Source organism: Brassica napus, unplaced genomic scaffold (assembly GCF_020379485.1).
Source record: "Brassica napus cultivar Da-Ae unplaced genomic scaffold, Da-Ae ScsIHWf_1281;HRSCAF=1830, whole genome shotgun sequence".
Lineage (NCBI taxonomy): Eukaryota > Viridiplantae > Streptophyta > Magnoliopsida > Brassicales > Brassicaceae > Brassica > Brassica napus.
Genome location: NW_026014699.1, coordinates 327,082 through 349,712, shown reverse-complemented (window position 1 = coordinate 349,712; position 22,631 = coordinate 327,082). Strand labels below are relative to the sequence as shown.

General features: G+C 42.3%; 1 protein-coding gene across 1 annotated transcript in view; it reads right to left on the bottom strand.

The window, feature by feature from the left end:
• LOC125596768 overlaps positions 1-21,567 on the bottom strand; it is a 34,570-nt gene extending 13,003 nt beyond the window's left edge. Inside the window, exon 1 of the mRNA XM_048771822.1 lies at positions 21,391-21,567. Coding sequence (XP_048627779.1) covers positions 21,391-21,567 — 177 coding nt within the window. The remainder of the gene's footprint in view (positions 1-21,390) is intronic.
• Between the last annotated feature and the right edge of the window lie 1,064 nt (positions 21,568-22,631).

The following is a 22,631-nucleotide window of genomic DNA, read 5'->3' as shown; positions in this document are numbered from 1 at the left end:
GCCGAGGCTTCAAGAAGTCTGAACTAGATCACACTCTCTTCACTCTCACGACTCCCTCAGGTATGATTGCTCTCCTTGTGTATGTTGATGATATCATTATCACAGGGAGTGATAAGGAAGGTATCATAGCAACCAAGGAGTTTCTTAAATCCATGTTTGAGATTAAAGACTTGGGAGAAATGAAATACTTCCTTGGAATTGAGATATGTAGATCCAAGGAAGGTTTGTTCATGTCCCAAAGGAAATATACACTTGATCTTTTGAAAGGTGCAGGTGCTTATGGAGGCAAGACAGCAAGGATGCCTATGGAGGATGGCTACAAAGTCCCACGAGAGGGGGAGATTGAAGACAGCAAACCTTATCAGGATCCTAAACTCTATAGAAAACTAGTTGGCAAATTGATTTATCTTACTATAACTAGACCTGACATCTGCTTTGCTGTGAATCAGGTGAGTCAACACATGCAAGTGCCTAAGGAACATCACTGGCACATGGTGGAGAGGATCTTGATGTATCTCAACGGCTCACCTGATCAAGGAGTATGGATGGGCTGCAATGGAAGCACTGAAGTGGTGGGATATTGTGATGCGGATTGGGCTGGTGATAGAGCAGACAGGAGATCAACCACAGGCTATTGCACATTCATTGGAGGCAACTTGGTGACTTGGAAGAGCAAGAAGCAGAAGGTAGTGTCATGTTCAAGTGCAGAAGCCGAGTATAGAGCCATGCTGAAGCTCACCAACGAGTTGGTATGGATCAAAGGCATCTTGAAGCACTTGGAGATCGATCAAGCAACTCCAATGACAATGCATTGTGACAATCAAGCTGCCATCCACATTGCATCCAACTCGGTGTTTCATGAGAGGACCAAGCACATTGAAGTTGATTGTCACAAGGTGAGGCAGATGATTGTGCTAGGGGTGATCTTGCCATGTTACACAAGGAGTGAAGATCAGCTAGCGGATGTGTTCACCAAGGCTGCAAGACAGAAGACAATGGAGTCCATTCACATCAGGTTGGGCCTCATTGATCTTGGGAAGAGAAGGAGCTAATCCCCTTAGCTGCAAGGTCTTTACTCTTTTTCCCTCATCAAAGTTTTATCCCATTGGGTTTTCTTTGGTGAGGTTTTTAATGAGGAAGATCTTGTGGCTGTCCAAGCTTAGACTTATACAAAGCTAAGCTTGAGGGGGAGTGTTGAGTTGAGCTGAATATATATGTATGAAGAGCTAAGGAGTTGAAGAGGAAAGGAGATGAGGAAGCTTGAGAGAGTTTAGGGAGAGCATGGTACGGACGTCCGTACAAGGCCGTACAAGCCGTACAGTCCGTACCATCCAGCATCGACCAAGACTTACCTTGCATCAGCCAAGTAACACGGTAACTAAGGTAAAGGGAAGGAACTTACCTTGAGGCATCAGACCGTTTAGGGATAAGGTAGAGCGCGCCTTGACAGGCTGGAACAGCTGGAAAGGCAAGAGCATCTCGGTCCAAGATGCCAGATACTCCGCGCATGTGGAGAAGCTAATTGGCTAGTCCAAATGAGCTTATCCTCTCCTGATTGACCTCACATGCTTTAGTCTTCTCTTGATTTCGAAAACCCTTGTATGCTCTCTATATATATTGTAACTCATCAACCCTAATGAAGATTATGCAGTTTGAGTCTCTCTAATCTCTTAGACACTATGCTTTTCTCTTAGACACTAAACGGCTCTATCTAGTCTCCTAATCTTTCACAAACTTCTCTTAATCACTTCCTAAACACTCTCTTTATTCTGTTTACTCTAAGGATCTCTTAATCTCATAGTTCCATACTAGTGTCCCAAAGAGCTTTTGGGGTGATGCGGTCCTAACTGCATGCTACCTGATCAACCGCATCCCTACCAGAGTTCTAAAAGACTACTCCCCATTTGAGGTATTGAACAAAGCTAAACCATCTATTGATCATATGCGTGTGTTTGGGTGCCTGTGTTTTGTTTTGAAACCAGGAGAACTGAGGAACAAACTGGAGGCTAAGAGCACAAGAGCTATGTTCATTGGGTATTCACCAAACCAGAAGGGCTATAAGTGCTATGAACCAGAGACTAGGAGAGTCTTGGTATCTAGAGATGTGAAGTTTGTAGAAACCAGAGGGTACTACAACAACAAGGATTGGAATGAGCTGGAGAACTTGTCTCAATCCGCATCAGATAGAGCAGCCAATCTCAGACAAGTCATGAGGAGACTTGGGGTCAGCTTACCTATGGAAGAGCCGGGGCAAGCAGGATCAGATAATGTGGGAGGATCAAGCCGGTCTGAAGAGCAAACCGAGACAACTACAGATGAAGTTGAGATCCACGAAGCTGCTCCCCTTGATCCTGAGGGGGGAAATCAGGGTGAACCACCTGTATCTGAGGAAGTTCATGATCAAGAAGAGCACCATGACCAAGAGGAGGAAGTAGATGATCAGAATCAGAACTTGGAAGGTGGAGAAGGCACTCAGAATGAAAATGATCAGCCAGTACTTAGGAGAAGTACTAGGATCAAGAAGCCGGTTTCAAACTGGAACAACACCAGAGTCTACTTCAATGCAGAGGCAGTAGCTCACCCACCCAGTGGCGTGTGCTCCCTAGCTCACTATCCAGAAGAACATCAAGCCTTTGTGGGTTCATTGGATCAGGAATGGATACCAAGAACATATGCAGAAGCTATGGAAGATGATGAATGGAGGGAATCAGTGAATGATGAAATGGGAGCCATGGAGAGGAACAACACCTGGTATGAGACAGAACTTCCAAAAGGAAAGAAAGCCGTGACCAGCAGACTCATACACACCATCAAGTACCTTGCAAATGGGAAGCCAGAAAGAAAGAAGACCAGATTGGTAGCAAGAGGATATACACAAGTTTATGGAGAAGACTATCTAGACACCTTTGCACCAGTGGCCAAGCTCCACACAATCCGGATTATCCTTTCATTGGCAGTAAATCAAGAGTGGGATCTTTGGCAAATGGATGTGAAGAATGCCTTCTTGCAAGGTGAACTAGAAGATGAGGTATATATGAGACCACCGCCGGGAATGGAAGAGATGGTGAAACCAGGGAATGTACTCAGACTCAGAAAAGCCATATATGGTTTGAAGCAATCACCAAGAGCTTGGTATCACAAGCTGAGCACTACACTGAATGGGAGAGGCTTTGTGAAGTCTCAAGCGGATCACACACTCTTCACTCTCACCAGCAAGCAAGGGATTGTTGTGATTCTAGTCTATGTGGATGATATCATCATCACTGGTTGTGACAAGGAGGGGATCAGTTCAACCAAGACCTTTCTTAAAGCCGCATTTGATATCAAAGACCTAGGAGAACTGAAGTACTTCCTCGGCATTGAGATGTGCAGATCAAAGGAAGGATTGTTCATGTCCCAAAGAAAGTATACCCTGGACATCTTAAAGGAGGCAGGAGATCTTGGAGGAAGACAAGCCAAGACACCACTTGAAGAAGGTTACAAGGTATTGCGAGAGGGGGAGTATGAAGATACTCCATTTGAAGATGTCAAGCAGTATAGAAGGATGGTTGGGAAGCTGATCTATCTAACCATCACTCGGCCAGATGTGTGCTTTGCAGTTAATCAAGTAAGCCAGCACATGCAAACTCCCAAGGTTCATCACTGGAACATGGTGGAGAGGATCCTAAGATACTTGAGAGAGGCGCCAGGTCAGGGTGTATGGATGGCTTGCAACAAGAACACTGAGGTGATAGGATACTGTGATGCAGATTGGGCTGGGGACAGAGTAGACAGAAGGTCAACCACCGGCTATTGTACATTCATTGGAGGGAATCTGGTCACTTGGAAGAGCAAGAAGCAGAAGGTGGTGTCTTGCTCAAGTGCAGAAGCAGAGTACAGATCAATGAGGAAGCTAACCAGTGAGCTTATCTGGATAAAGGGGCTTCTAGGCGACTTGGGAATTGAGATCACCACTCCCATGACCATGCATTGTGACAATCAAGCTGCAATACACATTGCATCCAACTCAGTCTTCCATGAGAGGACAAAACACATAGAAGTGGACTGTCACAAGGTGAGACAAGCAGTAGAACAGCAAGTGATCCTCCCATGCTATACAAGAAGTGAGGATCAGCTGGCTGACATCTTCACCAAGGCAGCCAGCAGCAAAGTTTGTGAGTCCATTCTTCCAAGACTTGGACTCATAAACCTTCCATGTCAATGATCCCCTCACCATGGAGTATTCTACTCTTTTTCCTTTGCTTGGTTTTTATCCCAAGTGGTTTTTCCAAGTAAAGGTTTTAATGAGGGAATGCTTCATGGATTTCCAAGCTTGACACTGTCAAGCTTGAGGGGGAGTGTTGACATGAAGAATAAAGCAAGAAGAAAGGAACTTGGAGAACAAGGCTGTCCGTACAACCTAAGAGTGACTTGCAAGGAAAGGAAGCAAGTCATGAGTTAACCAACTCGGTCAAGTGATTAAAAGATCTCCTAGTGAGTGGGAATGTCGACATGTATCCGTTGAAGAGAAGTGAGTGGAGGGGTCACGGGTGTGTCTAAGAGAAGAGAGAGGGAGCTGACCGTTGGGTGCTGTCACTATCCCTCTTGCTGAACGAGCCATCCGCGCATCTGCCTCCTCTTTGTTTATTCTTTCCCTTGTACTATCTTCTCATAGTTTATGCCTTCTTGTATGTCTTTAAATACCCTGTCATGTGTAACAAATCAAGCAAGGAAACTTATTCTCCTTCTATTCTCTTTGTCACACTCTCACGGAAACTCTCTCCATCTCTTACTCTTCTCTCTTAATCTCTCCTTAATCTTCTAAAACTTTCACCGCCCTCTCCAGCTTGGCCTGAGCTCCCAGCAACACTTGAACTTCCCGGCTCACTTCCAGCATACGAGACATTGGCTCTCCCATCTTTCTCTCTTGAGAACTTGGCCGGCTTCAGATGAGGATGCAAGATCCAGCACTGGTTCTTCTTGTGACCTTGTCTCTTGCAATGATCACAATTTCCCGTGAACTTCTTTGCATCATACTGGTTAGAGCTTGCACGGTTTGCTTGCGGAACCTCAGCTTGGTTTGCAAGAGTGATCTCCCCTTTCCCTCCAAAGAGACCAATAGACCCTTCCTCCTTCTGAACTTGCGCACACACGTCCTCAAGATCAGGTAACTTTCCGGACCTCAGAATGTGTTTGATGAGGCTGTTGTAGCTTGGATTCAACGTGAGCAACAACCCAAACACCTTATCCTGCTCGCGTCTCTCAGCCAGCTCATCTAGGTTGGTTGTGCCTGGCCTCAGCATCTCCAGTTCAGACCACAAAGCTCTGAACCTCCCAAGATGCTTAGTGAACTCCATGTCCTCCTGTGTCAAGCTGTTGATAGCACGTTTCACTTCAAACACACGGCTCAAGTTTGAGATGTTACCATAAACCTTCTTTAGCGTGTCCCAAAGATCCTTTGCTGTCTCACAGTAGCTGTATGCCTCCAGGATAGACACTTCAAGAGACCGTTGGAGTATGGACATCACCAGCTGATCATCCTGCTCCCACTTCTCCTCATCGCACTCGACAACCTCCTTGTCGCCTTCATAAGTAATGAGCTTTGGGGCTTCACTCTGTGTGATGTGTCCCCATAAACCCTTACTCCCCACTGCAGTCTTCACCAAACGAGACCACAAAAGATAGTTACCCCCCTTGAGAGTAACCGGAACCACAGCTTTGTTGCTTTCCATTTCAGACCCACTCGGATGAACGAAATGCAACTCAAGTGTTCTTAGTACTCAAACCCAGATTATGATGAACCTGGCTCTGATACCATATGAACTTTAGAGAATCTGAGTTTGATATAAGGAAAGAAAGGGATTAGAGAAGTTTAGAGATGATTTAGACCGAGTTTAGCTAAGAGTTTAGTGTAGAATCATGATTGAGAGTCTTTGAATCTAAGAAAGTGTTTTTTGTGTCAAGAACTGTCTAATCTTTTATTAATGAGGAGATTACATATTTATACTTAGAGAACATAGGGTTTCCAAATGGGTTAAGGTCGCCTAAGCATGTGAGGTCAAATGGGAAGAGCTAGCCGGTTTTGAATCCATCCAATAGGGGCCATCACACGTTTGATCCCTTTGGCATCTTGGATCAGATGCCAAACACCTTTACAGCCTGTCTTAGCTGTAAAGCCGCGCCTCCTCTTATCCATAAACGGTCATCTCCTTTCCTTTGGCCGAGACCTTCCCTTTGCATAAGTGTCTTCAGCCTTTCCCTCTTCCTTGTTGTTCAAACTGCTTTTTACCGTGGTAACTTCAGATGGTACGGACATGGTAACTCCGTACACTTCACCCTAAGTTTGCACAACTTCAGAATGTGGAGAAAGGTCGAGACTCAAGTGATCTTGGTCGAACTGATCCGTACGGTTTGTACCGTCCGTACCATTCTCCCAATGCATCTCTCACTTCAGTCTTTGCTTCATCTCCTTATCCCTTTCATTACCCAAGTCTCTCTAAGCCTTCATATCAACTCCTCATCTCAACACTCCCCCTCAAGCTTAGCTTTGTGAAAGTCTAAGCTTGGATAGCCATGAGATCTTCCTCATTAAAAACCTTACCAAAGAAAACCCATTGGGACAAAACTTTGATAAGGGAAAAAGAGTAAAGACCTCATAGCTAAGGGGCTTAGCTCCTTCTCGTGAGATCAATGAGTCCTAGCCGGCTATGGATGGACTCAATTGTCTTCTGCCTTGCTGCCTTTGTGAACACATCTGCTAGCTGATCTTCACTTCTTGTGTAACATGGTAAGATGACTCCAAGAAGTATCATCTGCCTCACCTTGTGACAATCTACCTCAATGTGCTTGGTTCTCTCATGGAAGACTGAGTTGGTGGCAATGTGTATAGCAGCCTGGTTGTCGCAATGCATTGTCATTGGAGTGGATTGAGTAATCTCCAAGTGCTTCAGTATCCCTTTGATCCACACAAGCTCATTAGTCAGCTTCAGCATAGCTCGGTATTCAGCTTCAGCACTTGAGCATGAGACCACCTTCTGCTTCTTACTCTTCCAAGTTACCAAGTTCCCTCCAATGAATGTGCAGTAGCCAGTTGTGGACCTTCTATCTGCTCTATCTCCTGCCCAATCCGCATCACAGTAGCCCACAACTTCAGTACTTCCATTACACCCCATCCACACTCCTTGATCCGCTGAGCCATTGAGATACATCAAGATCCGGTTCACCATTCCCCAATGATGTTCTTTTGGAACTTGCATATGCTGGCTTACCTGGTTCACAGCAAAACAAATATCAGGACGTGTGATGGTTAGGTATATAAGCTTACCCACTAGCTTTCTATAAAGCTTTGCATCCTTGAATGGTGGACTGTCTTCAATCTCCCCCTCACGTGGAACCTTGTATCCATCTTCCAAGGGAGTCTTGGCTGTCTTTCCATCAAGCTTACCTGCATCTTTCAACAGATCAAGTGTATACTTTCTTTGGGATAGAAACAAACCTTCCTTGGATCTACATATCTCAATCCCAAGGAAGTATTTCATCTCTCCCAAGTCTTTAATCTCAAAAACAGATTTAAGAAAGTCTTTGGTGGCTTGTATCTCTTTTTTATCACTACCTGTTATAATGATGTCATCTACATATATGATATGATCATGGACCAGCTAGTTGATAAAGATGAAGAAGGAGAGACTGAAGATACACTAGCTGAAGAGGAAGCTGTCCTAGCCATTCCCACAGGTCCTATCACTCGTGCAATGACAAGGAGACTCAAGGAAGCCGTTGGAAACATACTGAAGATCTCTAAGAAGCAAGAAGACTGTCTTGGTAGAAGCTTGAGCCACCAAGACACACTCATCACCATTCATGTGATCTTACCATCAAGCTGATCATCATCTAGGCAAGTGGCTTGGTATACTCTTTTTCCCTTGATTAGTTTTGTCCCACTGGGTTTTCTAATCAAGGTTTTTAATGAGGTATCAAGTTCACTTACACATTCCTAGTTGATGTATCTTGGATGCAACTCGGCCTAAGGCATCTTGGACCGACTTCATCATCTATCTTATATTATGTTTTAGTCTAAGTGTTGTGTTATTACTTTGAAACCGTGTGGAGCCTTTTCCTTTAAGTTTTCTTATGTTTTCGAGACCTTGTGCATGTACAAGGATCTCTCTATTTAAGTGTATCACAAACCCTCATTCTAATCTAAGTTATCTTTTGTTTAAACCTTGTGTTTTCTTCTCCCTTGCTTTCACGAGTTAAGAGAGTGTCTGGTGTGTAGTATCCAGTCTGTTGGTGTGTAATATCCAACGCCCAAGGGCTTTAGAAAGGTGTGTCATATCCGATCTAAGCCTAGGAGTATCAAGGAGCCTTTCCGCAGCCTCTTGTGTCACCATTCGATCCACAGCCTTGATAAACTTGAGTCTTTGATTCGTTTATGCAAGGATCTATCCAAACCATCCAGAGAAGGGTCCTAGGATCTCATTAAGTGGTATCAGAGCACTCTGGAAGGGGAGTTTCGATTTCTCTTTTGCGATTTCTTAAGATCTACTCTTTGTCGATTCATATTTTGTTGATCAATCGGTTCTTGTGTGTTTATTCTCATTTGATCTGCTTGTTTCATTATCAGGATTGCTAGATCTGATTGTTTCGTATCTCATATTGATAGATCTAAGAATTTCGATCAAGTTTTGAACAAAAACCTTTTCACATTCTTGTCGATTACGTTATCGTTTTACTTGATCCGAAAGTTTCTTGTGATTGTGTGACTCGATCTGTTGTTAGAATCATAGATCAGGATTTGATTATCTCATTTCATCATCCGTTGAATCTGATCTGTTATTGTTTCATTTTCGAAAAGATTGAATTCAAATCGTCGCGTGTTGATCAAGTATCTTCATTTGCCGCTTTGTTTGAATACTTTGTTTCCTTATTTGAATCTTGAGTTCTGAATTCTTTTGAACTACTTACTGGTTCAAGTTTTTCGTGTATCAGGAAGCAATGGGGTCTGAGGAGGATGATGAAACCTTTGTGCGAAGGAATAGATTGCTGCAAGAAGCAATCACCAAACAAGTGATGGAAGCGATGGTGAAGTTACTGGAAGAGAAGTATGATCAGAGACCGCATGATGGGCAAGGACAAGCATCTGGTTCAAGACATGAGCCAAGAAGAAACAGACAAGGTCAGCGTGAGCATGCTGGATCAGAAGAGACTGATAACTTCTATGAGAGAAGTAGCCATAGCTCCGGTTCAAGACGTAGCAGTAGAAGATCTCGACGTGATCATGAGGGCCGGAGGCATAGACGCAATGAGCTATCAGGGTTAAAGCTTAAGATCCCTCCTTTCCATGGTAAAGCTGATCCAGATGCCTATCTTGAGTGGGAGAAGAAGATCGAACTCGTTTTCAACTGTCAGCATTACTCAGAGACTAAGAAGATTCAAGTAGCTGCTACCGAGTTCAATGACTATGCATTGAGCTGGTGGGATCAGTTGGTTACAAACAAGAGGCGCAATGGTGAATTTCCCATTGAAACATGGGCAGAGATGAAAGCTGTGATGCGCAAGAGGTTTGTACCAAGCCATTATCACCGTGATCTTCATCAAAAGCTGAGACTGCTCACACAAGGATCAAAGTCTGTAGAGGAATACTTTCAAGAGATGGAGTTGCTTATGCTAAGAGCTTGTGTATCTGAGGACAGTGAAGCTACCATGGCACGGTTCCTTGGTGGACTCAACCGTGAGATACAAGATAGAGTGGAGATGCAACACTACTTGGAGATAGAGGAAATGCTACACAAAGCTATCTTGGTGGAGCAGCAAGTTAAGAGAAGAAGTCATGCGCGTGGCAGCTATGGTTCCAATAGATACCAGACCTCTAAGGAAGATAAACCGAGCTATCAAAAGGAAAGCAAGCCACAGCCAAAAGAAGAAGCCAAGTCTAGTAGCATCTACAACAAAGATAAGGGTAAAGTGGAAGCTACAAGCTCGCGTGCAAGAGATGTGAAGTGTTTTAAGTGCCAAGGGCGTGGGCACTATGCTAATGAATGTACCAACAAACGTGTGATGATCCTTCATGCCAATGGAGAATATGAATCTGCTGATGATGAGACAGAGGCCGAAGAAGATCACAGTTCAGAAGAGGAGTATGTTGCCAACCCGGTTGCTGGAAGGTTGCTAGTTGCTAGAAGAACCTTGAGTCTTCAAAGCAAGACCGAGGAGATGGAGCAAAGAGAGAATCTCTTCTATACTAGATGTCTAGTGCAAGGAAAGGTCTGTAGTCTTATTGTGGATGGAGGCAGTTGTGTCAACGTTGCGAGTGAGACTATGGTTAAAAAGTTGGGTTTGAGGGTCCAGAAGCATCCTAAACCATATAGGCTCCAATGGCTCAATGAAGAGGGCGAGATGAGAGTATCTACTCAGGTTATGGTTCCCTTAGCCATTGGTAAATATGAAGATGAGATTCTTTGTGATGTGTTGCCTATGGAAGCTGGACACATTCTCCTTGGAAGGCCGTGGCAATCAGATAGACGTGTGATACATGATGGGTATGCCAACAAGCACACCTTTGAGTTTAAAGGGAGAAAGACAGTTCTTGTGCCTATGACCCCTAAGGAAGTTCAGGTTGATCAGCTCCAGCTACAAAAGAAGAAAGAGATAGATCTTCCCGCTGAATCAACAAAGCAACTAAACTTCTATGCCAAGTCTGGTGATGTTAAAAGATCTCTCTGCTCTAACCTTCCTATTCTTTTGTTTATCTATAAGGAATCCCTCTTGACTACTACTAACATTGCACCGGAGTATCCGAGTGAACTTGTCAATCTTTTACAGGAATATCAAGATGTTTTTCCAGAAGATAGTCCCAATGGACTACCACCAGTGCGAGGGATTGAGCACCAAATTGATTTTGTGCCCGGTTCTACACTTCCCAATAGGCCAGCATACAGAACCAATCCGGTGGAGACCAAAGAACTACAAAGGCAAGTGGAGGAACTGATGGAGAAAGGGCATATCCGAGAGAGCATGAGCCCTTGTGCTGTTCCAGTGCTACTTGTGCCCAAGAAAGATGGGAGCTGGCGCATGTGTGTTGATTGCAGAGCCATCAACAATATCACTGTAAAGTATCGCCATCCTATTCCTAGATTAGATGATATGCTTGATGAATTGCATGGTTCTTGCATATTTTCTAAGATTGATTTGAAAAGTGGATACCATCAGATTAGGATGAAAGAAGGAGATGAATGGAAAACTGCATTCAAAACTAAACATGGTCTATATGAGTGGTTAGTCATGCCATTTGGATTAACCAATGCACCTAGTACATTCATGAGATTAATGAATCATGTTCTTAGATCATTCATTGGCATATTTGTTGTGGTATACTTTGATGACATCCTTGTATACAGTAAGAGCTTTAATGATCATATAGAACATCTTAGAACTGTTCTTGATGTGCTTAGAAAGGAATCTCTTTTTGCTAACCTTAAGAAGTGTACTTTTGGAACGGATCACTTGGTCTTTTTAGGCTTTATTGTGGGTGCAGATGGGGTTAAAGTTGATCCGGAGAAAGTAAGAGCTATACGAGAATGGCCAATTCCTAAGACAGTGAGTGAAGTGAGGAGCTTCCATGGACTTGCTGGTTTCTATAGGCGCTTTGTGAAAGACTTCAGCACCATAGCATCTCCCTTGACTGAAGTAATCAAGAAAGAAGTCGGATTCAAGTGGGGAGAAGCACAAGAACTTGCCTTTCAATGCCTAAAAGAGAAGCTTACTAATGCCCCTCTTCTTATACTTCCTGATTTTAATAAAACTTTTGAAATAGAATGTGATGCTTCAGGAATTGGAATTGGTGCTGTATTGATGCAGGAGAAGAGACCCATTGCATACTTCAGTGAGAAGCTTGGAGGAGCTACCCTCAACTATGCAACTTATGATAAAGAACTATATGCCTTGGTGAGAGCCTTGCAGACTTGGCAACACTACCTCTGGCCTAAAGAGTTCGTCATACACACAGATCATGAGTCTCTCAAATACCTCAAAGGACAGCACAAACTCAGCAAGAGACACGCAAGGTGGGTTGAGTTCATTGAGACATTTCCTTATGTCATCAAGTATAAACAAGGTAAGGAAAACATAGTTGCTGATGCACTATCCAGAAGGTATGTTCTCTTGAACACTCTTGATGCTAAGCTATTAGGATTTGAGCAGATTAAAGGAATGTATGAGAATGATCCTGATTTTAAAGAAGCTTACAACTCTTGTGAGAAATTTGCTGAGGGACACTACTTTAGGCATGATGGTTTTCTTTTCTATGATAATCGATTGTGTGTGCCTAACTGTTCTTTGAGAGACTTGTTTGTTAGGGAATCTCATGGAGGAAGTCTCATGGGTCACTTTGGTATTGCAAAGACTCTTAAAACTTTGCAGGATCATTTCTTTTGGCCTCGGATGAAAAGAGATGTGGAGAAACTATGTGAGAGATGTGCAACTTGCAAACAAGCCAAGTCTAAGGTTCAGTCTCACGGTTTGTATACTCCTCTCCCTATACCTTATCATCCTTGGAATGACATATCTATGGATTTCATTGTTGGCTTGCCTAGAACTAGGACTGGAAAGGATTCTATCTTTGTGGTTGTGGATAGGTTCTCAAAGATGGCACATTTCATAGCTTGTCACAAAACTGATGATGCATTGCATATTGCTAACTTGTTCTTTAAAGAGATTGTGCGCATACATGGCATGCCTAAGACTATTGTTTCTGATAGAGATACTAAGTTTCTTAGTTATTTTTGGAAGACTCTTTGGTCTAAGCTAGGTACTAAACTCTTGTTTTCTACTACCTGTCATCCACAAACTGATGGACAAACTGAAGTAGTTAATAGGACTCTTGGAACACTCTTGCGTGCATTCATAAAGAAAAACTTGAAATCATGGGAAGACTATTTGCCTCATTGTGAATTTGCATACAATCATGCTGTGCATTCTACTTCTAAGTTTTCTCCTTTTGAGATAGTTTATGGGTTCAATCCCAACTCTCCTTTAGATTTAATTCCTTTACCTGAGTGTGAAAGGGTCAGCGTTGATGGCAAAAAGAAGGCAGAGATGGTGAAACAACTCCACGAGCAGGCTAGGCTCAACATTGAGGCAACAACCAAACAGTATGTTAAGCATGCTAACAAAGGAAGGCGTGAGATGGTCTTTGAAGTGGGTGATCAGGTTTGGATTCACCTAAGGAAAGAGAGGTTTCCCAATGAAAGGAAGTCCAAGCTGATGCCGCGGATTGATGGACCTTTTAAGGTCATAAGGAAGATCAGCAACAATGCCTACAAACTGGATTTGCAAGGTAAGTATGATGTGAGTAATAGCTTCAATGTTACTGACTTGATCCCTTTTATTGCAGATGAGCCAGATTTGAGGACAAATCCTTTTCAAGTGGGAGGGGATGATATGATCATGGACCAGCTAGTTGATAAAGATGAAGAAGGAGAGACTGAAGATACACTAGCTGAAGAGGAAGCTGTCCTAGCCATTCCCACAGGTCCTATCACTCGTGCAATGACAAGGAGACTCAAGGAAGCCGTTGGAAACATACTGAAGATCTCTAAGAAGCAAGAAGACTGTCTTGGTAGAAGCTTGAGCCACCAAGACACACTCATCACCATTCATGTGATCTTACCATCAAGCTGATCATCATCTAGGCAAGTGGCTTGGTATACTCTTTTTCCCTTGATTAGTTTTGTCCCACTGGGTTTTCTAATCAAGGTTTTTAATGAGGTATCAAGTTCACTTACACATTCCTAGTTGATGTATCTTGGATGCAACTCGGCCTAAGGCATCTTGGACCGACTTCATCATCTATCTTATATTATGTTTTAGTCTAAGTGTTGTGTTATTACTTTGAAACCGTGTGGAGCCTTTTCCTTTAAGTTTTCTTATGTTTTCGAGACCTTGTGCATGTACAAGGATCTCTCTATTTAAGTGTATCACAAACCCTCATTCTAATCTAAGTTATCTTTTGTTTAAACCTTGTGTTTTCTTCTCCCTTGCTTTCACGAGTTAAGAGAGTGTCTGGTGTGTAGTATCCAGTCTGTTGGTGTGTAATATCCAACGCCCAAGGGCTTTAGAAAGGTGTGTCATATCCGATCTAAGCCTAGGAGTATCAAGGAGCCTTTCCGCAGCCTCTTGTGTCACCATTCGATCCACAGCCTTGATAAACTTGAGTCTTTGATTCGTTTATGCAAGGATCTATCCAAACCATCCAGAGAAGGGTCCTAGGATCTCATTAATATACAAGTAGAACGACAATACCTGAAGGTGTGTTGAGTGTGAAGAGAGTATGATCAAGCTCTGACTTCCTAAAGCCTCTTCCATTCAGAGTTGTGCTCAACTTGTTGTACCATGCCCTTGGTGATTGTTTCAGACCATAGATAGCTTTCTTTAGTCTGAGAACATTCCCTTTCTTCACCAAGTGCTCTAGACCAGGAGGAGGTAACATATACACTTCGTCTTCTAGTTCTCCTTGTAGGAATGCATTCTTTACATCCATTTGCCACAAGCCCCACTCAAGATTTACCGCAAGTGATAGGACAATCCTGATGGTATGTAGCTTAGCAACTGGTGCAAATGTGTCTATATAATCCTCTCCATATGTTTGAGTAAATCCTCTTGCAACCAACCGAGTCTTCTTTCTATCAATCTGTCCATTTGCTAGGTACTTGATTGTGAAGATCCATCTACTAGACACTGCTCTCTTCCCTTTAGGTAACTCACTCTCATACCAAGTGTCATTCTTGATCATTGCATTGGATTCAGCTCCTACTGATTCCCTCCATTCCTTGTCCTTCATGGCTTCCTCAAATGACTTCGGTACATGGCTCTCATCTAAGCTTACCATGAAGGCACAATGTTCTTCTGGATAATGAGCAAAGGAACACACAGCTTGAGAGGGATGTTCCACAGCCTGGGCATTGTAGTACACTCTCGTGTTTACCCAGTTGGAACTATCCTTTCTCACTCTAGTGCTTCTTCTCAATGGCTGCACGGCCGGCTCTGGTTCAGGTTCAGTTGTAGTTGCATTAGTTTCCTCCTCTTGATCTTGGCTCGGTACCTCCTTATCTTCCTGTATCATACTTTGATCATGATCACCTGAGCCTTCTTGATCGTGGCTTTCAACATGTACTTCAGCCGGTTCAGGTGTTGTTTCCCCCCCATGATCTAAGTTTGATGCCTCGGTAGGTTGTGTGTTTGTTGTGCTGCGTCTTTCCTTCGGATCCTGGGTAGTATGTATCCCAAGCCCCTCTAGAATGCTTCTAAGGCTGGCCGCTCTATCTGACTCTCTTGTCAATTCTAGCAACTCATCTTGATTCTTTTCCTCATAGAACCCCTTAGCTTCAATGAACTTCACATCTCTAGAGACTAGAACCCTTCTAGTAGTAGGATCATAGCACTTGTAACCCTTTTGAGTAGTAGAGTAGCCAACAAACATAGCTCTTGTGCTGGTTGCTTCAAGCTTGTTTCTCAACTCCTTTGGCCTCAGAACAAAGCATAGACATCCAAAGATTCGCATATGCTCCAATGATGGCTTGTACTTGTTCAAGGCTTCAAAAGGGGACTGATCCTGTAGAATCTTAGTTGGGATCCGGTTGATTAGATAACAAGATGTAGCCACAGCATCACTCCAAAACCTCTTAGGGACATTTGCTTGAAACATCATTGACCTTGCCACCTCCATGAGATGCCTATTCTTTCTCTCAGCCACTCCATTTTGCTGTGGAGTATAGGGACAACTCGTTTGGTGTAGTATCCCATGTTGAGCTAGATGTTGCTTGAAGGCTTGACCAGTGTATTCCCCACCATTATCTGATCTCAAAATTTTAATCTTGGCATTGTAATGGTTAGTCACGTAGTTTTGAAAATTTTTAAAAGCTTCAAGCACCCTATCTTTGGTTTGAATAAGTGTTATCCAGGTGTATTTCGATTTTTCATCTATGAATGTGACAAAGTATTTAAAACTATCCCTAGACAAGCAAGGAGCAGTCCAAACATCAGAGTGAATTAAATCAAAGCACTTGGCATAAACAGTAGATGAAATGGGAAAAACAGTGATATGATCATGGACCAGCCAGCTGATGGAGAAAGAAATGGCGAGTTTAGAGATGAACCAGCTGAAGAAGATGAGGTCTTAACCATTCCTAAAGGTCCCATGACTCGAGCCAGAGCTAGGAAACTCAAAGAAGCTATTGGAGGACTAATCAGGAAGTCCTTGGAGCAAGAAGAATGTCTTGGAGGAAGCTTGATACTTCAAGATACGCTTATCACCATTCAAGCCATCTTACCATCAAGTTGAGTATCATCTAGGCTAGCAAGCTATGTGTGCTCTTTTCCTATCATTGTTTTTGTCCCATTGGGTTTTGCAATGATAGGTTTTTAACGAGGCCATAGTCTTGCTATCTTATCACCTAGTTGAAACTCTCGGACCAAATAATGAACTCCTAGGATGCTTCTTTGGATTGAATTGGATAGATCCTTGTATAAACGAATCAGAGACTCAAGTTTATCAAGGTGATGGATCGTTTGGTGACACAAAGAGTTGCGGAATGGCTCCTTGATACTCCTAGATGACTAGCTTGGATATTACACACCAAAATAGACACCCTTAGTTGTTGGATATGACACACCAACGAGATTCACTCAAGACTTGATGAGAAGTAAAGAGAGAACAAAGAAATCTGATAGATTTGTAGAAAAAGGATTGTGTTTAAAAGAGAGAACGCAAACAAACTTATATAGAGAAGTATGGAACAGGCTCCATATTCTCGAGATCATTAAAGGGAACAGGCTCCCTTGGAACTACAACAAAGACTAAAGACTTATTCAAATTCGAAAAGAGTTTTTAAAACATGAAATAAAAACCATAGTTTAAAAATAACCTAAGGTGGAACCGTGATACATCATCTAAGGTTTATGTAAGTAACTTGTGGCCTCATTAAAAACCTTCCTTTGGAAAACCCAATGGGACAAAACCAAAGGCTAGGAAAAGAGCACACACAAGCACTTGCTTAGATGATGATCAGTTTGAAACCATTGCTTGAATGGTGATAAGAGTGTCTTGATTGATCAAACGTCCATCAAGACCGTCTTCTTGCTTCCATGAGATCATAAGTAGACTTCCAACAGCTTCTTTGAGTCTTCTAGCTTTGGCGCGAGTGATGGGACCTGGTGGAATGACTAAGGCATCATCTTCTTCCCTTGATTGGTCTTTGAACTCTTTATCTCCATCCTTGTGCCGGTCCATGATCATATCATCCCCTCCCTCTTGAAAAGGATTTGTCCTCAAATCTGGCTCATCTGCAAAATAAGGAACCAAGTCAGTGATATTAAAACTATTGCTCACATCATACCTTCCTTGGAGATCCAGCTTGTAAGCATTGTTGCCGATTTTCTTTATGATCTCAAATGGTCCATCAATCCTTGGCATGAGCTTGGATTTCCTCTCATTAGGAAATCTTTCTTTCCTTAGGTGAATCCAGACTTGATCACCCACTTCAAAGACTCTTTCACGCCTCCCCTTGTTTGCTTGTTTGGCATATTGCTTAGTCTTCTCTTCTATGTTGCGCCTTGCTTGTTCATGAAGTTGTTGTACCTTCTCTGCCTTCTTCTTGCCATCAAGACTAACTCTTTCACACTCAGGTAAAGGTATTAGATCCAAAGGAGAGATGGGATTGAACCCATAAACAATTTCAAATGGAGAAAACTTAGTAGCAGAATGCACAGCATGATTATATGCAAATTCACAATGAGGCAAACAATCTTCCCATGATTTCAAGTTCTTCTTTATAATTGCACGCAAGAGTGTACCAAGAGTTCTATTAACTACTTCAGTCTGACCATCAGTTTGTGGGTGACAAGTAGTAGAAAATAATAGCTTAGTGCCTAGTTTAGACCAGAGAGTTTTCCAAAAGTAGCTTAGAAACTTAGTATCTCTATCAGATACAATAGTCTTAGGCATGCCATGTAAACGCACAATCTCCTTAAAGAACAAGTTAGCTACATGCAATGCATCATCAGTTTTATGACAAGCAATGAAGTGTGCCATCTTAGAAAATCTATCAACTACCACAAAGATTGAATCTTTACCAGTACGAGTTCTAGGCAATCCAACAATGAAGTCCATAGAGATATCATTCCAAGGATGATAAGGGATGGGTAAAGGCGTGTACAAACCATGGTTTTGGACTTTGGACTTAGCTTGTTTACAAGTTGCACACCTTTCACAGAGTCTTTCCACATCTCTTTTCATCCGCGGCCAGTAGAAGTGATCCTGCAAGGTCTTGAGAGTTTTTGCGACACCAAAATGTCCCATGAGGCTTCCTCCATGAGATTCCCTAACAAATAAATCTCTCAAAGAACAATTAGGCACACAAAGTCTATTATCATAGAAAAGAAATCCATCCTGCCTAAAGTAATGTCCAGCAGCAAATTTCTCACAAGACTTATAAGCATCTTTAAATTCAGGATCATTCTCATACATTACTTTAATCTGCTCAAATCCTAATAGCTTAACATCAAGAGTGTTCAAGAGAACATACCTTCTGGATAGTGCATCAGCAACTATGTTTTCCTTACCTTGTTTATACTTGATGACATAAGGAAATGTCTCAATGAACTCAACCCACCTTGCGTGTCTCTTGCTGAGTTTGTTTTGGCTTTTAAGGTACTTGAGAGACTCATGATCAGTGTGAATGACAAACTCCTTGGGCCATAGGTAATGCTGCCATGTCTGCAAAGCCCTCACCAAAGCGTAGAGTTCCTTGTCATAAGTAGCATAGTTGAGAGTCGCTCCTCCTAGTTTCTCACTGAAATATGCTATGGGTCTCTTCTCCTGCATAAGAACAGCACCAATTCCAATTCCTGAAGCATCACATTCAATTTCAAAAGTTTTATTGAAATCAGGAAGTATAAGAAGAGGGGCATTAGTAAGCTTCTCTTTTAGGCATTGAAAGGCAAGTTCTTGTGCTTCTCCCCATTTGAATCCAACTTCTTTCTTGATCACCTCAGTCAATGGAGCGGCTATGGTGCTAAAATCTTTTACAAACCGTCGGTAGAAGCCAGCTAATCCATGGAAGCTTCGCACTTCACTGATGGTTTTAGGAATCGGCCACTCTTGTATTGCTTTCACCTTCTCTTGATCTACCTTTACTCCATCTGCACTCACAACAAAGCCTAGAAAAACCAAGTGATCCGTTCCAAAAGTACACTTCTTAAGGTTAGCAAAAAGAGATTCCTTTCTAAGCACATCAAGAACAGCTCTAAGATGTCCTATATGATCATTAAAGCTCTTACTGTATACAAGGATGTCATCAAAGTATACCACAACAAATATGCCAATGAATGATCTAAGAACATGATTCATTAATCTCATGAATGTACTAGGTGCATTGGTTAATCCAAATGGCATGACTAACCACTCATAAAGACCATGTTTAGTTTTGAATGCAGTTTTCCATTCATCTCCTTCTTTCATCCTAATCTGATGGTATCCACTTTTCAAATCAATCTTAGAAAATATGCAGGAACCATGCAATTCATCAAGCATATCATCTAATCTAGGAATAGGATGGCGATACTTTACAGTGATGTTGTTGATGGCTCTACAATCAACACACATGCGCCAGCTTCCATCTTTCTTAGGCACAAGAAGCACTGGTACTGCACATGGGCTCATGCTCTCACGGATATGCCCCTTTGCCATCAACTCCTCAACTTGTTTTTGCAGTTCTTTAGTCTCCACGGGATTAGTCCTATAAGCTGGCCTATTTGGAAGTGTAGAACCAGGAACAAAATCAATCTGATGCTCAATCCCTCTAAGAGGTGGAAGACCAATTGGATTATCTTCAGGAAATACATCTTCAAATTCCTGTAAAAGACACTTAATTTCACTCGGATATACCGGTGTTGGGTCAGTAACATTCAAAAGAGACTCTTTAAAGATAAGTAAAAGAATAGATTGATGAGCATTGAGAGTTCTTTTGATTTCACCCGATTTGGCATAGAGACTATGCTGCTTCTTTGATTCAGGTTTGAGGTCTATTTCTTTCTTCTTTTGTAGCTGCAGTTGATCTTGATGAACTTCCTTTGGTGTTAGAGGAACCAGCACAGTCTTCTTTCCTTTGAACTCAAACGTGTGCTTGTTGGTGTAGCCATCATGTATCACTCGTCTATCTGATTGCCATGGCCGACCAAGAAGGATATGTCCAGCTTCCATAGGCAATACATCACAGAGAACCTCATCCTCATACCTTCCAATTGCAATGGGAACCGAAACCTGACTAGAAACCCTCATTTCTCCTTCTTCATTCAACCATTGAAGCCGGTAGGGCTTTGGATGTTTCTGTACTTGGAGGCCAAGCTTCTTTACCATAGTTTCACTAGCTACATTCACACAACTTCCTCCATCAATGATAAGACTACAGACCTTTCCTTGCACAAGGCACCGAGTGTAGAATAGATTCTCTCTCTGTTCTTGCTCTTCAGCTTTACTTTGCAAACTCAAAGTTCTTCTAGCCACCAATAACCTTCCTTTCACGGGTTCTTCTTCATATTCTTCTTCAATAAGCGCCTTACACTCAGACTCTGAAAGCTCATCCTCAGATTCATACTCTCCATTCTCAAGAAGAATCATGATTCTTTTATTGGTGCACTCATTTGCATAATGGCCTCTACCCTGACACTTAAAGCACTTAACATCTCTAGCTCTTGCACTTGAAACCTCGGCCTTTCCTTTATCCTTGCTGTAAAAGGAATTTGGCTTTGAGTCTTCTTTCAGTTGCGGTTTGCTTTCCTTTTGATAGCTAGACTTTTCTTCTTTAGTTCCCTGAAGTCTGGTGTTGTAACGAGAATGAGAATGGCCCTTCCTCTTAACTTGTTGCTCAACTAGTATAGCTTTGTGAAGCATCTCTTCTATCTCCACATAGTGCTGCATCTCAACATTATCTTGTATCTCTCGGTTGAGACCTCCTAAGAACCTAGCCATAGTAGCTTCTTTATCTTCAGAAACACGAGCTCTCAGCATCAACAGCTCCATGTCTTGATAGTATTCTTCAACAGATCGAGATCCTTGGGTGAGTCTTCTTAACTTCTGGTGCAAGTCGCGATGATAGTGATTTGGCACAAATCTTTTACGCATGAGAGCCTTCATCTCGTGCCATGTTTCAACGGGATACTCTTGGTTAAGTCTCCTGGTAGTCACAAGCTGGTCCCACCAACTCAGCGCATAGTCATGGAACTCAGTTGCTGCTATCTGAATCCTTTGGGCATTGGTGTAGTGCTTACAGTTAAACACCAACTCCATCTTCTTTTCCCATTCCAAGTAAGCATCCGGATCAACTTTGCCATGGAAAGGAGGTATCTTCAGCTTTAAACCAGCAAGATCATCTCTGTAAGTTCTCCTTTCATCATGATCTCTTCTATGTCTCCTTCTACTATCTCTAGAAGAGGAACTGCTGTGCGTGGCTCGGTTACGCTCATAGTAGTGGTCTGTTTCTTGTGATTCAGCATGCTCTCTCGGGGTTTCATCACGTCTTTCTCGTCTAGACTCATTGCTATGACCTTGGCCCGTAGCTTGCCTTATCTCTTGCCTTATTTCATCGCGAAGTTCCTTCATACTGCTCTTGATCATATCAGCAACGGTAGTGATCATCGTTTGGTTTAATTGCTCAGTCATCTGATCTCTCAATAACTTGTTCTGTCTCACGAGTTCTGCTTCATCTTCCGACTCTCTCACCATGGTACCTGATTCAGAAAACACTCAAACAAGTAAGATGTTCACAAGAATCAAATCAGAACAATTAGTCGACGCGGAAACAACTTTCAAAAGATTCAAAAGATAGAAAACTTGCAGATCACGGATTAGAGAATTCAAATCGACAAGACTAAGATTAGATCTATCAATTTTGGATTTATGCAGATCAGATTCAAGACAAATAAGAACAGATCTATCACAGAAACAACACAAATCAAGTTATTCAGCAAGTGATTCGACAGATCAAGCGATTCGATTACTTCCTTCACACGGATCGGATGAGTTTGATTCAAAATATGATAAGAACACTTAGATCTAATAGGATTCAACACAGACGATTAGCAATCAGGTGATATGCTACTCAGATGATACGAGAAACAACAACAGATCGCAGATCTATCAATGGTAATCAAAGAAGTTGAAAAGTTTATTTGAAACAGAAGAGAAATCGAAAACTTCCCAATCCAAAGCAGCTCTGATACCACTTAATGAACTCCTAGGATGCTTCTTTGGATTGAATTGGATAGATCCTTGTATAAACGAATCAGAGACTCAAGTTTATCAAGGTGATGGATCGTTTGGTGACACAAAGAGTTGCGGAATGGCTCCTTGATACTCCTAGATGACTAGCTTGGATATTACACACCAAAATAGACACCCTTAGTTGTTGGATATGACACACCAACGAGATTCACTCAAGACTTGATGAGAAGTAAAGAGAGAACAAAGAAATCTGATAGATTTGTAGAAAAAGGATTGTGTTTAAAAGAGAGAACGCAAACAAACTTATATAGAGAAGTATGGAACAGGCTCCATATTCTCGAGATCATTAAAGGGAACAGGCTCCCTTGGAACTACAACA